Below are 19,286 nucleotides of genomic sequence, written 5' to 3' on the forward strand. Positions count from 1 at the left end.
TGCCGTCCAAAATGTTAAAAAACCGCATCCCGCAGGCTCGGAGAATACCGCAATACCGCAATTCAAAATTAAAATTACCGAAATACGGCAAGAAAAATTGTCGAATACCGCAATACCGCAAACCCTAATGTCGCCCTCATTGTTGACTTGGCCACTTGTCCGGGGCGGGGCGGGGGGGGAGGTACTTTGGGAATTTCTGGGTGGGGATGTGCCGCTGGGACCCTGGAACACTTAGCCTATACCAGAGCTAGTTCAGCTGAATTTTGCTACCCCGAATTTTGCGACACTGTTGAGGCTGATTTGCGTATATTTAAACTCGCCGATTTGATTTTTTTGTATTTTTGAGAGGCAATTCCTGGTTTCCTTAGTCTTGATAAAATCTTCAACCAACTGGTCAGTTCTGTGAAAAATGATACCCTATTTTAGGCCCAAACGCTCTGATTTATACACCCTATCCTAGAGTAAACTGCTTGAAAACCATACCCTTCACAGCGACACATACGTACCTGTATAGCCCGTATATGGCAGTACCCCCTCCCCCCCTCCGCGCAGGGTCACTGGGCACTTCCGCTCTCTTTACTGCAGGGCTGTTTACTGTGGCCTGTTGCAATTTGCTGAAATATTTTGCCTTCAACGTGACAATGTAATACACCTTATACATTTGTATACATCAGTATACAAAAGTCCCCTTTGTCGGTCCACGCTCCCCTACCCCCTCCCTCAGTTCCACTAACAGACACGTGCTCGGAACTCTAAAATTTTATTGGACAACATTGTTGCACAAGTACAGCACACCCACGAGCCTGCAGCACACCGAAGTGCGTGTCTACCTGCGATTATGGGAATTCAAAGATGTTTTTACCAGTTTTTTTTGGTTCTTATGGCGTGGATGTTGATCTCTAAAGGTAAGTGTTTGTAGCAACTGGAATTGAAACAGCTACAAGTAGGATGAGACGAAATAGTAGCTATGTCAGCAGTTTGTAACTTATCGAGTGACTTTTTTCACCTTACAATCGTATGCGTTTCTATGAAGTGTCATCTCTTAACCTAGACATCCCATCGTTTCCCCATGAACGTTAATTTCACTCTGACTTCATGTGAATGTGTAGCGAGGTGAAATTCGAATGTTCTGCAGCTTGTGAGTGTGATGGTTAACAGTTTCATCCAGTGAAAATAAATGAGGAACGTTTGACAGCTTGGCTTGACTACCTGTAAATAAAAAAATGTATGACGTTTAGATTTAATTCATTTTAATAAGACATATACAGTGGAAACGACTAGATTTCATACTGATGGTTCCAGATAGCGCCCGCATTTCGAGTCATCAAGACACGGGTAACATGTGTCTCGAACGAATTCTCTGAAACCAAACAAGGATCGTTAACCTCTAACAAGTGTTTCAGCTTTGTACGTTATTTTAGAAAGTCGAACCTTTTTTAAGGCCTTGTATTAAGCGGCCAATTTCCAATGTAAGTACAGGTTCGACTGTGTTAGATTTACAAGCCTAAGGTTTAGTTTTCAGTCTATACGATATGCTAATTTGTGGGGCGAATGGTGACAGTTAATTCCTACTCTTTTGAGCCTTAAATTAATCAATTTTTTTCAAAAAAAAAATTTTTATTACAATTATTTTATTTTATTTAAAAAATCATCAGGCAGTTGTGGTCTTGATCATGTATTTGAATCTTAAATTGTAGCTTGAAACTTGCTGTTTTATATCTTTCAGGTCAAGCTACAGAAGAATTGCGGGATTATGAAATTATATATGTTCCTAAAGGAACAAATTACCCTCTGATCATAAGCAGCAACACGCCACTGACCAAGACACATTGTGGCCACCTTGAAGCACATGTGCTTCTGATGAAAGAGGGGAATGTTTCTCCTAGTAGATTGGCTTCGATCCCTCTACAAGAATTGAAAACAGACTCCATTATTACAGGGGTGATAACCAACCACACCAAAGGGAAGTTTCAGCTAGGAAAGGTTTCTCTCCTGTGCATTGTGAATAGGACAAGTACAAACCATGATGAGTTCAATCTTCATTTAAAGCTTGAGATTGTGATTCCTGAAGCAGCTACAGTCCATCCATTATTTGATAAAGTTGATTTGGTGGTGAGATGCCTGAAAGGAAATAACGTCATAAGACATGAAGCTGGGCACTATCGCCTGGTGTACAATGAAACAAGTAAGTTCCAATAATCAGCAGAGCAATATCTGTTCGAGTAACATTTACTAGCTTGGTAATATCTGTAGTGACATGAGTATGTCTCTTGAACATTAAACAGTCAATCTGCATATATATACATGTAAATCGATCCTGCGGTCAGCTCAGTGGGTTGTTTTTGTTTTTTGTTTTTTTCCAGAAAGTTTACATATAATTGTAATTTCCCAGCATTCATTAGCATCCAATAGACATTTTTACCGATGTCACACAATATCAACAATTCTTCGTAATTTTCATTGAAAAAAATCAATCTCTTGCATAAAAGATTAGCCCTAATCTCCATTATCTACAGATGGGGTAAAAATTGCCTGTAGTGAGCAGTTTAGTCCTTAAAGCTTTTAAAATAATGACTAAATATTAATTATACTTAAATCTCTCGCAGAAAAGATCAGTCCCACTGAAAGGCTTACCAAATCTCCATTATCTACAGGTGGGGCAACAAATTTCTGCTTTCTTAAGTATATGTCAGTTAATCATCAGTTGGTAGTATTATATTCTTGATCATGCAGTATTTGTATACATTTGCAAATCTAATCTCCTAGAAAATGGGGACAGTCTTGACTACTCTTAACTTTGCTGCAATTTATGCATTTGTTTTAACTGGCTTGATTAGTAGAGTGAGACATTTAATCTACGTCCACGAGAAACATCCACCAAAGCTGCAGCAATTGGCTTGCTGGCAAAGCAAAATTTTTAATTCATTGTTCCAAAATAGCATGTATTTCAAGCAGTGCATATTTATTATTTAAACTAATTTTAACCATTAAAGATAATTAGCATGAAATCTTTTTCCTTAATTTAGTCCTAGTTTTAGTTTTTAATTTTTATTACCTTACTTGAGGCCATTCTGTAAACCACTTTGTGATGTTGTTGCAAGGCTTCTTCATTTAAAGAGTAATTCATTATTGCTATTATTTCTCTCTGTCTGTCACGTTTGTGGGATATTTTAAACAGGTGTAAGTCCCTTTGATCAAGTCCCAGTGTAACCAAATGAAAATAAACTGATCTTACATGGGTAACAATTCAGTAATTACTCTCATGTAGTGGAATCATGGGACACAAACAAGGTCACGTGACAGAGCACATGGAACTAAGTCGAGATCGAACGAGAGAACCGAGATCTTCTTCATGCGTTCCACGAGTATCGAGTATTGTCAGAACTTCCTGTTTATTGTTCAGAATATAAGTTGCGTTTCTTGACATTTTGTCTTTATGTCAGCTAATTCCCCCAACAACGTAATGTCTGCACTCGGAGGGGGGGGGGGGGGGGGGGCTGGCTACTCCCTTTCATAGGTTATATAGGCATGTGTGGTCCTAAAGGGTATGGTTTTTCAGCTGTTTTAGTCATCAATAGGTTATCGATTTTGGTCATAAATACAGTATGGTTTTTGTACTTTAGTTTTGAAAGGGTATGTTCTTAAGAAGAAGCTACTTTTACATCATTATTAAAAAGAATATCAACAATTAAATTAAGGAAGCCCTTCACAGATTATGTTAAACGACAATTTAACATTGATCTGAACTAGCTAGGGAACTAATTATAAGGCAGTTATGAAACACTGTTTTTTATTTAAGGGTCACTCACTTACTCAATCCTGCAATGCCCAGTGGCACATAGGGTATCAAATTTTTGGGTGGGGAAAATCACAGATTTTGGTCATAAATAGGGTAAGGATTTTGGGAAGCGGGCCACCCACCCTCACCCAATTTTTATGGGAGTAATTTTTTTGTGCTAATATATTAATTTATGACAGGAAATAATGACCTGCTGAACGAAATACCAATGATTAAGAATTAGTAATCTGAAACCCATCTAAATGGACACTGATAAACTTGCACTCAGTTAACATAATTATACCAATTGCTAGTAAATTAGGATCAAAACACCTTAAATTGGACATGTTGGCTTTTCTCAACTCTAAATATTCAACTAATAATAGATACAGTACATGCTGAGAACAAATGTTAAAATATACATTTCATTTGTAGGTCAGAGTTCACCTTTAAATAGCATTGGCTTTACACAGGCATCACAAAGTCTTGGCTTGCCAGCAACTCCAAGTCCTGACACAGGTCCTTCACAGGAGAAGGAAAATCTTCCAGGTACAGATCATGTACAAAAATAATGTTTTGTCTTGTGGAATGTATTGATCAACTGTCCTACACTGCAGCTTGGATCATCATTTTAAAGTCAAACTTTAAAATAAAAAGTTGTCCATTGCTATAGCTTATTTGCCAAGTTTTGCCAAGTTTCGGGTTTTAATTCATTTTTCAAAATCTTTGATGATACATACATATCACTGTTATAACTGGCCTCCAGGCAACTCAAAGACATTTTCTATTAGGAGGAATACCTGTCACAATTGTCATGGATCAAAACTCACTAACTCCCTAGCTAATAACTCAGGGCACACAAAACTCACTCACAAAATTAATTCCCTAGCTACGGAAACAACTACAACTATTGAACTTTTGACTCACATGTGATCAATATGTAAATAGTGTACCCAATTAGTTTTTTTTAAGTTAAATACTATTGATGCTTAAACAAAGTCTTTCATTCATCCATTCATCCATCCATCCAATTCCATCCATCCACCCACCCACCCATCCTTGGTGTTTGGGTGTGCGGGCACACATGCAGTGTGCTGTATTTAGCGCGATTTATGTAGCTGGCGAAACGCTACTGAGAAAAAGCATTATTTACCTTAATACAGTATATAATATATAAGTGCAATTCAGTTTTAATCTGTATTTCAATCTTTTCATAGATGGGAAGAGAAAAACGGATGGACGTCTTGCCTTGTATTTTGTCCTCGCAGCTGTATTTATAAGCTTGATGTGGCTTAGTATTCGACTAATATTATCAATGAGGTCTGCAGTCAGTTAATTGCCACATGACTACTTCTGTAAAAGAAATTACATTTTCTTGCTGAATCCTACAGGTAAAGAAAAATATTTTTCTATCAAAGCGCAAGATGTTTCAATTTGACGTCAACTTTCTTTATAAGACAGTGTTCAGTACGTATAGGCTGCTATTTTTCATAATTTGTGATTTTTGGAAACTTGAGGATTCTCAACCAAGCTAAATTTCATATTGTTTTTCAACATGTTCTCAGACTTAACCAACACTTTGCCTGTCGTTTCACTTGTAATTTGTTTTGAAAACCCAGGCATTTTAAAGAAAAAATGGAAAACAATTGCTGAGCAACTGGGACTGTTGATGGCCAGTTTTACATGTAACAAAACTAGAGATTACATTTTGTTGTGGATTTTATAATTAAGCTTTTAAAGTTATTCTCTTATTTATTAAAGTTTGAAGCAACTGTTTGGCAGTTGAGTAATTAAAAAAAAATAAGACATGTCAGTATTTCATTTCATTCAGATAGGAATACTAGTTGTATTAATTGCAGTTAAGTCATCTTAATTGAATTGTGAAACAAGCACTCGTGAAAAAGTACCTAAGTTATGTATATTAATTATGGCGGTTGAACGGGTTCTATTTATACTTCAAGCATTCTGCTTTTCTATAGAATATGCTTTTAAAACCTTCATAATAAGTTTGTACTGTAATTAAAATTAAAGATTCTGTAAAATAGAAACTATTTTAAAATATATCATATGCAGTTTTCATAAACTGCGAGTCTCACAGCTTTTGTTGTGTCATCACAATGTGACATTTGCTTCATGTGGTACCACATATCTGACCCTATTCGCTTAAAAATGCCCACAGACAGCTCAAAAACAGTCCCAGCATTCTGACCACCCCCCTGGCTAGGAGATTGGCCATCACGTATGCACGTGGCACATGCCTCTCCAGCAGCTAGGGTGCCATGTGAATACAGAACCCTCAAACAAGGTTCAACAACTGAGCAAAGTGCCCAGCAACACAGTCAATTTCAAGGTTATTTGGCATGTTAAAGTCTAGATTGTGTGAAGTGAAGGTCTCAGTAAAAGACACCCTCCACTCCACCCTGCAATTGACCGCTGGCCGCCAGCAAACCACCAGCAGATAGACCAGTGCCTCAGCGCCATGTCCTCAGCCCAGCCTTAATGGAGGCCTCCCGGTCCAGCTCCCTCCCCCCCCCCCCCACCCTCCCCCTCCTCTCCCGCTAGGTTTAGAGTCACTGGACTTCCTGCTTTAAGCTGGCATGTTCTTGTGAAATCGCTCAGATATGTATGTTCAAGATCAATCAATAACTTTATTAAGTAAATCACTTTATTAAAGCAAAGACCCTCTACAAATTGAGGACACTTAACCCTTTACCCCCTAAGGCAAACCGCAGTTTTTCCCAAATCGGCAAATGAAGACACTCTGCCTGTGTACAATATGCCATTTGAAAGCCACTAATCAGCTTATTTAAGAATTGACATCAGCAATTATGAAGGAGGTGGACATTTTGAGAGAGATTGCTTTAAAATGGGAAAATGAACGACTTCAAAAATGTATCAATCTTCTACTATATTAGGTATACCCCTGAACTATAGCTTATTTAGCAGCTCTTTAATTCGCTGTTCGCTATTCGCGACTATTCGCTATTCGCTCTTCAGGTTTTCCAGGCACCCGAAGCGCTAGCTCCCGGGAAAGCTTCATTGAAGACTTGCCTATATCCAAGTGTTTTTTTTTTGTTTTTTTTTTTTAATGTAAAAAATACTTAACGCCCTCAAACCAGAGTTGGACACTACCCTAATTGCATTGTGGGTTAAAAGTTGAAGTAGGAGCATATCATCGATCTACCTCTGTTCGAAGTCAATACCTTTTCATGAATTTTAACCGGGAAAAATCCAGATACAAAGAGCTCCGTGACCTGGAAATTTTGTCTTCTGTTCGTTATCGGGTCGTTAGCTGGTGACCTTTCCCCAGATCGTTTGATTTCCGATGGAAGTAGCTCATTCGCAATGGGTTCCAAGGGTCCTTTACAGGTTTACTCAAAGAAATCTACAGAATCATGAAACTCGAGTCGGGCATTTCGCAGCTCCGTGATTCTAACCTGGGTTTGGATATCCCTTGTCTACTGTACAAAGGAGCTTACGGTTGTGCAGAAAAGCTTTACCGTGTTGTTCAAACAACCAGGTAAGTATTTCTTTATTTCGTTCTGGCGTACATGCATTGCCATCGGAAGTGACTCGAGGTGAGAAAAAAACGTTTTCTAAATTCTTGTTCTCGTTTTCTACATGTTTATAATTTACTTGAAATAATTTCCCAGCGCCCAAACCATGGTGTCAAGCTAGTGATGGTGTTCGATGAATTAAACTGGAAGCCGAATATTCATATTCACGAACGAAAGTTGAATATCGAAAGCCATATGCAGGAAAAGGAGAGAGAGAGACTGGGATCGGGGCGGCGAGGTTACCAGCTCTACAAGACGTTCACGTGGTTGGACTCGCGAGGACTGATACGCATAATATTCAGAACTCTGATGCGTTAGGAGTCTTCAAGATGGAGCTCTCCTGTTTTTTCACTGGCACACTTACCATGGCGCTAACGATTTGTGCAGGTAGGGCAATTGTTTTTGGGTAGCTACTGCAATTGAAATAATTGATCTTTACACTACGGGATTAAACTCGTGAACATGTCAGCTTGTTACATGTACAAGCGGGTGTGTACAAACTGTAGTCTTTGCATGTAGAATAGGAAAACCTTCTACACCACATGCATTTACATCGACCGAAAAAACGGTTTAAAACGTATTCATAGTTTTGATGTAAGTTATCAAGTATTTTATTTACCTGAAAATTGTATCTTTTTCTGTGAGATTTCTATTCTGAACTAATCATACCTACAAAATTTTCAGGTGCAAACTTCATGTGTATTCAAATGACAGGTTATTTCATTTAGTGCACACCTTGGCTTGACTACAAGTAAATCATAAATTTTGAACATTGTACTGTACTGTCTTTGTACTGCAAAACAGTAAAAAAAGACTATTGTTATATAGCTGGCATTTTTCCCGCTACAGTGCGCCCATTCATTGGTTAGTTCATGGTCACATGACATCTGACAATGAACTGTTTCCTGCCAAATGCCACAAGCGGGTAACAGTGCGAAACCTATGCCGTCAAACGGTGAACAGTTCACTGTTGCCTGTGAGTTATTGACCACTGTTGCACGTCATTTGTCAATAAAGTGATTATTTGTTTTCCACCGGTTTGACCCATTTTTTTTGCTTATAACAAATCACTTAATGACTGGTCCCTTGGCAAACAGTGAATTATGTTTCCCTCCATACGTGTGCGGGCACTTGCGGACTTGGGGGGCAGTGACCTTCTTGCCCGAAACATTTATGCAATGCCCGAATGCATAAAAGTACCTTCACAATTCCAACATCTAATGAAACTGCTATAATTCCAAAAATAATTATATTTAAAACTTGCATACTCACTCAATCAATTATACTCTATCAACAGTCTTAATCCCAGGAAAATCTCAGTAAAACTTATTAAAAGAAAAAGTTCTGTAAAATATAACTGAATAGAAATTTTATTTACCAGTTTTGGAAATCACGCCAACATCTTTATTTTGGAATGTTTTCTCTTAAGTGTTGTTGCCCAAATCATAAGGCGTTTTGTCTGAATAATCACATAATTTTCAAAGCTGGGGCATCTGCAGTCCCCCTTGCCCTCCCCCCCCCTCTCCTCCAGCTTGTACGCCTATGTTTCCTTCAAATCTCAATGTTTGAGACTCTCAGGAAACAAAATTCACTGTGCCCCTCGGGACCAGACATTAAGAGTTAAATATTTTACTGAACACATCTTCTCAGTCTGTACTGGAATATCCTCTTATTTCTCTTTGATTCATGACCCATGTGAAAAAAAAACTTTGTCCCACAGTACAGACCTATAAATCATTTGACTAAGACTTACCTAATTATGTAATTTTGTAAATGATTTCCAGAAAATTGTATCAATTTCACTTGGAGAGGAAATTCCAAGGTAGTGGGGGATCACAATAATTTTTGATGTCTACGTGTTTACATGATATTAAAATGAATTAAGTTTATTAATTTCTCGAAAAAATTAAAAATCAGTGAAAATGTTCCGTCAACAATGTAAAGCATTAATCAATTTTTTTTAAGTGTTAAATTGTAGCTAAATTAATTAGCTTACAGCTTTTTTAAGTAACTGCAAGGTCCTTAAAGGAACCAACTGTAATTATATTTAATACTTGCTGTTTTCTAACTTTCAGGTGAACTAATGGCAGAAGTCCTGTTGTTTCGAGGAAACAAATTCACAGCCTCAAACAACTTCACTCTACCAGGAGATAGACCAAACTGTAGTCAGGAGATTAAGATCTTTTCTAACCTGACTGGCAACTTGCCTCGACGGCTAGTGTCTTGTCCCGATTCAAAGTTATGGACAACTGATGTTTATAGTAGTGGAATAATTAACTCTGAAACAGAGATGAACTACAGTTTAGAACATGTCTCCTTGAACTGTAGCCACCGGATTATTTCTGGCTATAATCACCAGTCTGAGATTGAATGGCAGGCCAGTTTGCAAATTACTGCACTTATGGCTGATCCTGGACCACCATTTGATGAGATTCGTTTCGAAATAATATGTTCGTGTATGGACTGCAGTGGGCTCAAATTCAGGCAAGCTGAGGTGTATCTCGTAAAACGTAAGTTCTAAATATTACTGAAGAGTAGAAATCAAACAATTTATTAGCCAGTTTGGTTAACATTTGCTGCTAACTGCTACTGACAAAAATTGATATTGTAGCAATGTATGAATATCTCATCTCAGGCTAGTAGGCTAATTATATATCAGTTATAATCCATCAAATATTTTGCTTGCATGCGATAATGGTCTAAACGCACCACATGATCATGACTGCTTATGCCCCAGCTAAGACTAAAGAATATCTGAGTGATAATCCCCAGTTTTCATGTTGTGATAAATATTTGAAGGATAATAAAGACATTAGCCTCCATTTGACTTTAAAATATGCACCGATATTTGTCCTTGGAGATTATCTGTTCCTTGGAGATTATCTGTTCTTTAGAGCTCACATTTTTCCTTGAACTCCGCTCTCGGAAAACTGTTTGCTTCGCTGAACAGACAACATCTGTGGACAAATATCCAAACTTCTTTTCGTGCCAAATGGAGGTTATTGTTTACATATGTGTGCATATTCCAGAGATCAGACTTTCATCATCAATAGGCAGTTTTTAAGGCTAATCTTAAGACTTATCTTTTTAAGCGCGCATTTGATTTGTAGTTTTTACTTTTTATTTGTAGCCTAATTGTATTATATAGCGTATTTAATTCTTAGGATTTTAACTTTTAGGATTTAACATTTTAGGTTTTTAAAGGATTAGGATTTTAATTTTAGGATTTTAAACTTAGGATTTTAATTTTAAAGTATTGTAAAGCGCCATGGACAATTAGTGGAAAATGGTGCTAAATAAATGTATGTTTATTTATTTATTTATTTATTTATTTATGTATTTATTTATTTATTTATTTATATCACCATAACCTGCCCACCTCATGCAATGCTATGAAAAACGATGCAGATTGACATGGGGCAGGGATTGGCAAGGGAAAACAGGCAAATGAGCCTATGGCCCATAGGATTGGAAAGTTATGGGCCATTTATAAGAAGTTTGGGTCATTAGGGTAAATAAATTGGCCATAAAAAAATTTGGCAAACTATACGTATTTCTTGATTACAGTTGTTTTATACTTTTTACTTGTACAGTCACAGAATATGGGTAACCCTAAAACACTGACCCCTGGTCCGTGGACCCCCACTATGGACCGGGTCTGCGGACTGCCTATAGACCAGTCCACGGACTACCCCTACAGACCCCCTCTACGGACCACCCCCAAAATAGTATAAAAATAAGAAATAAATACTTCATTTATGGGTTGTCTAATAGGATACTCATGTCAGCAAAATTTCGAGTATTACACTGTGCAAATGTAATTAACACCCTTCACCCCGCCCCCCCCCCCAAAAAAAAAACCACAGCCTAAAAGCTTTTTTCAGCGTAAGGAGATGCCAATGGCAAAAGAAGGAAAATTGTTACCTTCCATTCGTGGCTCAATCTGGCCAGGCAAGATGTGTTTTTAGGTTGTTCAAGCTTGCTTGTATCTGTAATTATGAAGCCTGGAACGAGCTCACAAATCCACAGGAGAATGGACTGAACAAAATGGTGGAGGGGAAAGAGCACAAACTTCGAGGCTTCCCAGAGGCTTCCTGGAGGCTTCCTGGAAGCTTCCATGGTCATTCATATACGATATGGCCACAGCAAAGGGAATGGCAACGTGTAATGATATAACTTGCGCCCAACTTAGCCTGAAACTAAGAATGTTACATTTGCAAAATGCAATGCTCGGAATTTCGCTGACACGGTCTATTAGACAACCCATTACTGAAATATTGATTTCTTATTTTTATTCTATTTGGGGGGGGGGGGGGATCCGTAGAGGGGGTCTGTAGGGGTAGTCCGTGGGCCGGTCCATAGGTAGTCCGTGGACGTGGTCTGTAGTGGGAGTCCGCGGACCGGGGGTGAGTGTTTTGGGATTACCCCACAGAATATAGCTAATACAAATTATGTAACCTTTCATTGAGGTTAAACTATACATTCTGAACTGGAACTGATTAGACCTGACACACCGAGTCTGACATTAACATCACTCAGACAAGCTCAATTTTAGATTTTAAGGGTGACAAGTAAAGTTGCCTTTACAGTTGAAGGCTTTTGTGCAAAAAGGGTGTATATAGCTTTTTGGGCCAATTTTTGTTTTTTGCAGCATTGCGCTAATTTTTCGCAGACCGACTTGTTTTGACATGGAAAGCATCGTTGCATAATTGTTTTTGTTGATTTGCACTTTGTTTTTGAGAAATAACATATGCAAAAAACTCAGTTTTCCAGCAGCATCTTTTGCAGCAAATCTTTCGAGGGTGGATTTCAATGCGACGCAAACTTAAACAGTTACTTTTAGCAGCCTCAACAGCACGTTTTTTTAAAATCCTATTTAGGTGTTTTATTTTTGAAAGAAGTAGAGACACAGACCAGAAAAAAAGTTCAACCGATCTTGTATCGAACCGGTGTCACAACAAAACAAACTTGTATCCGGCCCGTTCAGCTCCATATTTGCTTGCGCTAATGAATCAACAGCAACAGATTAGTGTAATTATATGAATAATAAAACTTGTATCAGTTCGAACAACTAGCAGCAAATGCCAGGCTTTGGTGACTTTATCATTTAGCAAAACAAAAGGTTTCTTTTGTTTTTTGTTCAACAAATTAAATATCTCCAAAGATGCTCTTGGAAAACTGAGTTTTTTGCATAGTATATTATGTTATTTCTCAAAAATCTGGGGACAAAAACAGAACAAATGCTTTTATAACCTCGATTAAAGAGCAAAGGCATCGTGATTTCTTGCATGTTTATTTGTCATTACAATGAAAATTTCACAAATCATGAAAATCCTTTTCACAAAGTAGTGTATTTTTACAAGCTGTTTCGCAGCTAGGGCACATCGCAAGCCCGGTAGGTGCTTTCAGAATGTGTCATTTCGTAGCCTTATGCGCCACATGCACATGGCACACAGCCTTTCCAATCCCTGTGGGGGGTAGATTGTTAGTTGCCACATCAGGGCTATAGCCAGAAAGAAATTAGGACTTAAGGCAATGTCCATGAAAAAACTGTGACTGAGACAATGATGTCCATGGTTTAATTCTCTTTGTGGGTATTTAGGATCTTAATGATGTCTAATATGTAAACAACAAACATGAAGAAAGGCTGAGGTTAAATTGCCTCCTCGACTGGTTTGCCTGTTACTACTGAGAGCTTAAAAACAAGCAAAAAGAGAAGGAATCTCATGTCTTGCTGCAGGATAACAGTCCCACGGGGAGACTCCCTTATAAAAAAAAGGGACGGGAGTACTTGTTGGAAATTTTGAAAAGATCCCCTCAGAGGTACCAAGATCCTGTTTTGCAGTCCTAAGAGGCCTAGGTATCATTTGTAAATCAACACATTTTCCTAACTTTGAGTGATAAAGATGATCATAATGCTTCTAATACCTTTTACTTGTAAAGTTGATTGTCAAAATTAATACCTCCTGTCATTTTTTTTTTTTCTGGCTCACTGCCCTTAATTAAGGTAGCGCAAAGGCTCCCGCTATGCCCTTTTGAGGCTGAACACCCTGAGAGGTACCAAAACCACTTTTTTAACTCCTAGAAGGTACATCGAGCACCCCTGACCTTTTTAAATGGAATTCCCTTCTCCCCTGGGGGTAACACCCACCCCACCCATCTGGAAATTTGCACATGACATCTCATGCAGTTAAGTTTCACACTTTCCCCCTACCCACTGGAATTTCAAATAACCCTCTGGGAGATGGCTTATGGTTATTGCTTGGAACCACTCATTCCAGAAGATTCAATACTCAGTACATATTTTGCCTTAAATTACTTGACAGAGGCTGAGTCAAACAAGACTTCATCAACTCAGAAACCCGCAACAGGTAATGACTTCTCATGTTTTAATCCTTCAGGTTTTTTTTGAATCAAACAGTTTTTATTTCAGTTGTAATCCCTAATGCAATGAATCATACAGCACCTTCTGTATATATTATAATTTTCTATCAGCTGTAGGCTACGTTCGTTTGTTATTTTATTGGAACTTGTCTTAACTTAAGTTTTTATCTAATTTCAGACAGCTTCAATGTAAATCAGTGCCGTTTAACTGTTTGAATTCTGTGGTTAAAAGAGTTCATTCATTCAGTCACTCACTCACCTCACTCACCTCACTCACTCATTTCATTCGTTCAAACAAGTAGCGCTCACTCTGATCACCGTAAAAGAAATTCATGATCAAAATTTCTAAACTCAAAAGTAAAAAAGCACCTGGTATGGACACTCTTCTAAATGAAATGATCAAACATGGACGGTATTATCTCATACCTTCTCTAGAAACACTGTTCAATGACATCTTCGAAACTGGCACCTTCCCAACTGAATGGAACATAGGTGTCAAAAAACCAAAAAATTAATATACAAAAAGGAAGGTGACAAGAAATGCCCAGCCAATTACAGAGGAATCACTTTGACCAGCTGCTCAGGAAAACTGCATAGTTTATTTATTCTCTGCTAACTATAATCCACATACACCAAACAGCACAAAAAGCTTTATGTTGGTTTCAGTGATTATGAAAGAACTTTTGATAGTGTATGGCAATGCAAAATGATCCATAAATTTAACACTGCATGGTAAAATATGAAATTTGTTAAGTACTAATTGTCGTCATCATCAAATTACATCAATTTGATCATAGGGTCGGTAGTTGACTGACTTATTAGGTGTCTTTATCATATTCATATTCTTGGTATTGGACTGGAACTACATTGTAGCTAATGCAATGGAGGCTCAATCAGGGAATTATCATTAAAAAGAGATTAATGTAGTAGTACATCTAGAAGAAGGACTTTATTGACATTGATAAAATTAATGTCATTTAAGCATTTGACAAGAGTCCCGCATATAAACCTCAGTTGCAGCAAGCAGTTCATGTCCAATACCGAGAATACAAATATACCTGCCTTTCTCTCTTCCAACTTGTGGCCTAATTGTCCCTAAGATGTTCTTCAATGGTGGAAAGTGTCAATCTAGTTATTATAGCTAGAGAAGAAAAGAATTCTTGAGGCCTTGGAAATTCTGTGCCAGTCCCCATGGATTCATGGGTCGGGGACATGGATCGGGATTCTTTTAATTGATTTCATATTTTCATTTAAATCCTCATTATACTATGCATATAGATTTTGTTTCATTTCTTAAAGGTCAGATTTTGAGAGAATATCAAAATATTGAAAAATTCGTAAATATTTTTCTGAAAAAAAGCATGATTTCAAAAAAGGAATGCATAGCTATGTTTCCAACGTTGGCTTTAATTGAAATTAGTCGAAAAAGGCTGGATTGAATGAAAAACCGCATTTCCTTTGGCATTTAAAGGAACCGGAAGTGTGCCAGATATATTTTGGAAGTTACCCTATCAGAGCGTGCACAATTTACACTACCAGCGCATTTCGGTAAGATCAAACAAGGCCACATGGAGTTTTTCTTTTTCTATTGCTCTTGTTTTTCTGTCTTTCTCTTATTTTGTCTTTGCCTGTACTTTTTTCACTTTGCATTTTGTGAAAAACAAAGAACAACATCTAAAATTCAAGCAAATTTGCAAGTTATTGAGTTGTTTTTATTTTTTGCTCTCAGGCTGACCTAAATAACCGGAAGTGAAATTTCACCTCCCTAGTAACATGCGTGAGCTCACGCATACATGTAGATCGGTTAATGGGTCCTTAAGCTCCTTAAGTATCAATAATATATGTAAATGATAACCAGTCAAAACTAGTTCGTAATGCTTGTAACAAGCATTTTCATTAATCATTTTCTAAATAGTTGAATAGTAAGCTTATTGCATATTAATTTAATAATATAAATATAGATGTGGCCCACCTTAAGATTGGTCTAGACTGCCTGCGGGTTCATCTGTCATTATATTTAAGTTTCTTACTTAATTATTTTTAATAATAAAGTATAGATGTAACACAACTCATTAACCTAAAATTCATTTAAATTATTGAAAAGGGAATAATTAAAAGTTTTGTTGTTGTGTTGTTGTTGTGAAATAAGAATTTTGCCACCTTTAATAAATAAATGTTGATTCCATTCCACCATATCAATTTCAGCTGGTATAACAGCACCAACAAATTCAACTGTGACATCAAGGTTAAAGCCAGATCCTGATGGTGAGTTCATTAGCGCTGGCACTGTAACTAATTAAAAAAGATATCATTATAATGACATTTAGGTAAGTGAGAGTTTTAGGGATGAGCTAGTCACCACTAACATAATGTTGCTAATTTAAAATCAATTTCAGTTGGTACACCTTCAAATTCAACTGTGGCACCAATTGCAAGTTTGAAGCCATATCCTGATGGTTAGTACATAAATACTGTTGGCAGTAACTTAAATTAATATAGATTTAGCCAAGCCCAAAAGCAGAGGTACTGATTACAATAAATTAACCTTGCTTGAGCCTGCAATCCAATTGAAAACCAGTGCTTACTCAGTGGTAAACTTACAAAAAATTATGTGATGTCCATGAGGTCATGACCTATAGTTATCTGTCTTTGAAGGGATGCATAAACAAAAAGCACCTAAGTGACCACTGATATACTGCTACATGTACATTATGTACACTCTCTGTGTAAATTTTAAATATTGCCTTAATGTGCAAATCGACCTTCTATGAAAAAAGGAGAATTTATCATGGGTTCAACCCCGGGGGATGGGGGTGGGGGGGTGGGGGGTACTCCCAGAAAAGTTGGGTGGGGATATGTGCAGCCCACTTCTCAAAACCCTTACCCTATTTATGACCAAAATCTGTGATTTTCCTACCCTATCTACATGTATGACCTGGCCAAAAATTCAATACCCTATTTATGACCGTTGTGGCTGGCGCAGTTGCCTTAAACTTAAGTTATGAAGGGCTTTTGTTGAAGTTGTTATTGAAAACGAACAAAAAGTAGCTTCTTGTAAGAAACATACCCAATTAAAGACTAGAGTGCTAAAACCATACTCTATTTATAACCAAAATGGCCAAAATCGATACCCTATTATATTTATGACTAAAATGGCTGAAAAACCCTACCCTGTGAGGTTGCACATACCTAAGTACATAGCCCATATAAGGGAGTACCCCTCCCCCCCCTCCGGGGTTCAACAGAAATAGAGGAGAGAAAATCTCTGGAATCAGGGTAACCTCCAGAAAAGAAACTTCATTTGTAATAGGTAACCCTGAAGTCAGAGATGTTAATTTTGTTTTCTTATATATACTTTTTTTAAACACTGCAATTTTGTAGAATTTAATTAACTCAAAGATTTGTTTTAATATCATATGTTCTTTCAGCTGGCAAACTTGAAGTGGGCTTGATCGTCAGTCTTGTGGTGGGTATCCTGCTGGCACTAGTACTGATCGCAGCTCTGTTTGCTTACCTGTACAAAAAAAGAGCGAGAAGGACAGCCACTGAACAACAGTTGCCAACCCAGCCATGACAATACCTGTAATGGGAGTAATGAGATTAGGACAAAAGAAACTGCTATGTAGAGAATGCATCCTCTGATGTCCTGGATTGTGCAATAATTTTCTTGCTTTTGGTAGACAATAGTTTTTATTGTCAAAGGTCATGTGAACTTGGAGTAGCCAAAGTACTCAGCATTAATATGCTAGTTTTTAAAGTTTTCAAGACGGTTTTCTCTAGCTTTTACCAACCTGAAAATTGAATGCCCAGGATTTTTTTACACAGAAATAATTTTACATAATTAGTTATGTATGTATTTACAATCTATCAAATATTTTCCCTCATATGCGATTGGTCTAAATGTGTCACATGACTAAATATGCCCCAGCTAAAATTGGGGAATGTTTAAGTGATTAGTAAATATAAAATTCCCCAATTTTCAAAACTGTGCATGTGTGTTGCGAAAAATATTTGACGGATAATAAACACAATAGCCTCCAGTTAGCTTGAAAATATACTCGGATATTTGTCCTTGGACATTCTCTGTTCCTAATGAACCTCAGAGATTTCCTCGAGCTATGCTCTCGGCAAACTGTTCGCTTCTCAGAACACATGTCTCTGGACAAATATCTGAGCATATTTTTGCACCAAATGGAGGCCATAAAGTTTATAATAATATATTTATTATTTTTCTCGATCCCAACTATTTAAATAATCAGTGTAGGTAATCACATGAATGTGAGGACAATTAAGGATTTACACTATGAGGGATATCTGAAAAATCTCTTAAAATTGCACCTTAACAGGCCAATGTAATTTGAAAGATTTCCTTATATAATGTGAGTAGTGAAAATCCATTATTGTTCGTCTGAGTTTTCATATGATTACTCACATACTATGACTGAGAAAATTACACTGCTGTGTTTAAAACTTGCTGACAAATTAGCCTCCTCTCAGCAAATCACTAAGTAATTTTTTCATTCATATAATACTTTTTTTATCCAGTTTGCTTAATTAGTTGTTGTTAATATGTGCATATTAGTGTTCCAGAAAATGCAAGTACCCACTTCACAGAGCAGTTATCAACGGCCAAAATTATGGTAGGAAAGTAAGAGATGTAATTGGAATTGGGCTGGGTTGGGGTTGAAAAACCGAAAACCCTCTCTGTGGGGAAATATAGGTATTTTCTGGAGCAAAAAAATTTCCCCTAGAGTCAGTGTTTTCGGGTTACCCCATGAATTGAACTTTTATACATGAAGTAGACTACTTTTCATTGACTTCAGAACTGCTTGTTTCTTGGTCATGCTCGGATGAGTTTTCGTCACATGACATCGTTTTGCATACTAAATGAGACGTAAAGGCGTCTCCCCCCTGCGAAATAAATTCCCAGTAGTCTGGGAATTCCTAGGAATTCCAAGTTATTCCAAGACATGCAAATTGTGCTTTATCCAAGACCTTGGAATTTCTGGGAATATTTGGGAATAGTGGAAGTATGACTGGGAATTATTGGGAATTCCTGGGGATTCCAAGTTATTCCAAGCCATGCAAATTATGCTTAATCCAAGACCTTGGAATTTCTGGGAATATTTGGGAATAGTGAAAAGTATGACTGGGAATTATTGGGAATAATCCTTGGAACTCCTATTATTTCCCAGAGTGCTTTAAAAAATGTGTTTGGAATATCTAGGAGTTTTGGGGAATAGCTAAAACACATGAAATATTGTTGGAAATTTCTATAACTTTCCAAAGTGTCAAAATTAAAGATGAACTCAGTGCATGAATCAATTTCCGTACATTAGTAAAAATCAACACGATCATTTCTCTGTAGTTCCATCCTTTTTTATTGTTGTCAAGCTCCAAGGTAATTATTTCCAAAGAAATGTACATTAATTCCAGTTTAAGTCTGACAACTCAACATAAAACTATAGCACTGATAACATTGCTTTTTAGATCCAACATGATTTGTTAGTGTATATGTGCCCATATGGACCCTTAAATCAAACACCCAGAGTTTAACTGATAGAAAA

At 37.3% G+C, this 19,286-nt stretch overlaps 2 protein-coding genes across 4 annotated transcripts; both read left to right on the forward strand.

Annotated features, from left to right (window-relative positions):
- The first annotated feature begins 543 nt into the window (after positions 1 to 543).
- Positions 544 to 5,867, forward strand: LOC145497230 (uncharacterized). Of its 2 annotated transcripts, XM_081477045.1 has the most exons (5): positions 544 to 905; positions 1,727 to 2,185; positions 2,607 to 2,654; positions 4,214 to 4,327; positions 4,996 to 5,867. In XM_081477045.1, exons 1-5 carry the CDS (start codon positions 839 to 841, stop codon positions 5,112 to 5,114), a joined length of 807 nt encoding a protein of 268 aa, XP_081333171.1. In that variant the 5' UTR covers positions 544 to 838; the 3' UTR covers positions 5,115 to 5,867. The 2 variants fall into 2 exon arrangements, with proteins under 2 accessions (XP_081333171.1, XP_081333172.1); XM_081477046.1 differs by lacking the exon at positions 2,607 to 2,654.
- Positions 5,868 to 7,642: 1,775 nt separating this feature from the next.
- On the forward strand, positions 7,643 to 18,621 carry LOC145497117 (uncharacterized). 2 transcript variants are annotated; one of them, XM_081476913.1, is made up of 6 exons: positions 7,643 to 7,722; positions 9,411 to 9,845; positions 13,662 to 13,706; positions 15,925 to 15,984; positions 16,116 to 16,175; positions 17,148 to 18,621. In XM_081476913.1, exons 1-6 carry the CDS (start codon positions 7,665 to 7,667, stop codon positions 17,291 to 17,293), a joined length of 804 nt encoding a protein of 267 aa, XP_081333039.1. In that variant the 5' UTR covers positions 7,643 to 7,664; the 3' UTR covers positions 17,294 to 18,621. The 2 variants fall into 2 exon arrangements, with proteins under 2 accessions (XP_081333039.1, XP_081333040.1); XM_081476914.1 differs by lacking the exon at positions 16,116 to 16,175 and having other exon boundaries at positions 17,163 to 18,621.
- The last annotated feature ends 665 nt before the right edge of the window (positions 18,622 to 19,286 follow it).

Source organism: Orbicella franksi, chromosome 9, assembly GCF_964199315.1.
Source record: "Orbicella franksi chromosome 9, jaOrbFran1.1, whole genome shotgun sequence".
Classification (NCBI taxonomy): domain Eukaryota; kingdom Metazoa; phylum Cnidaria; class Anthozoa; order Scleractinia; family Merulinidae; genus Orbicella; species Orbicella franksi.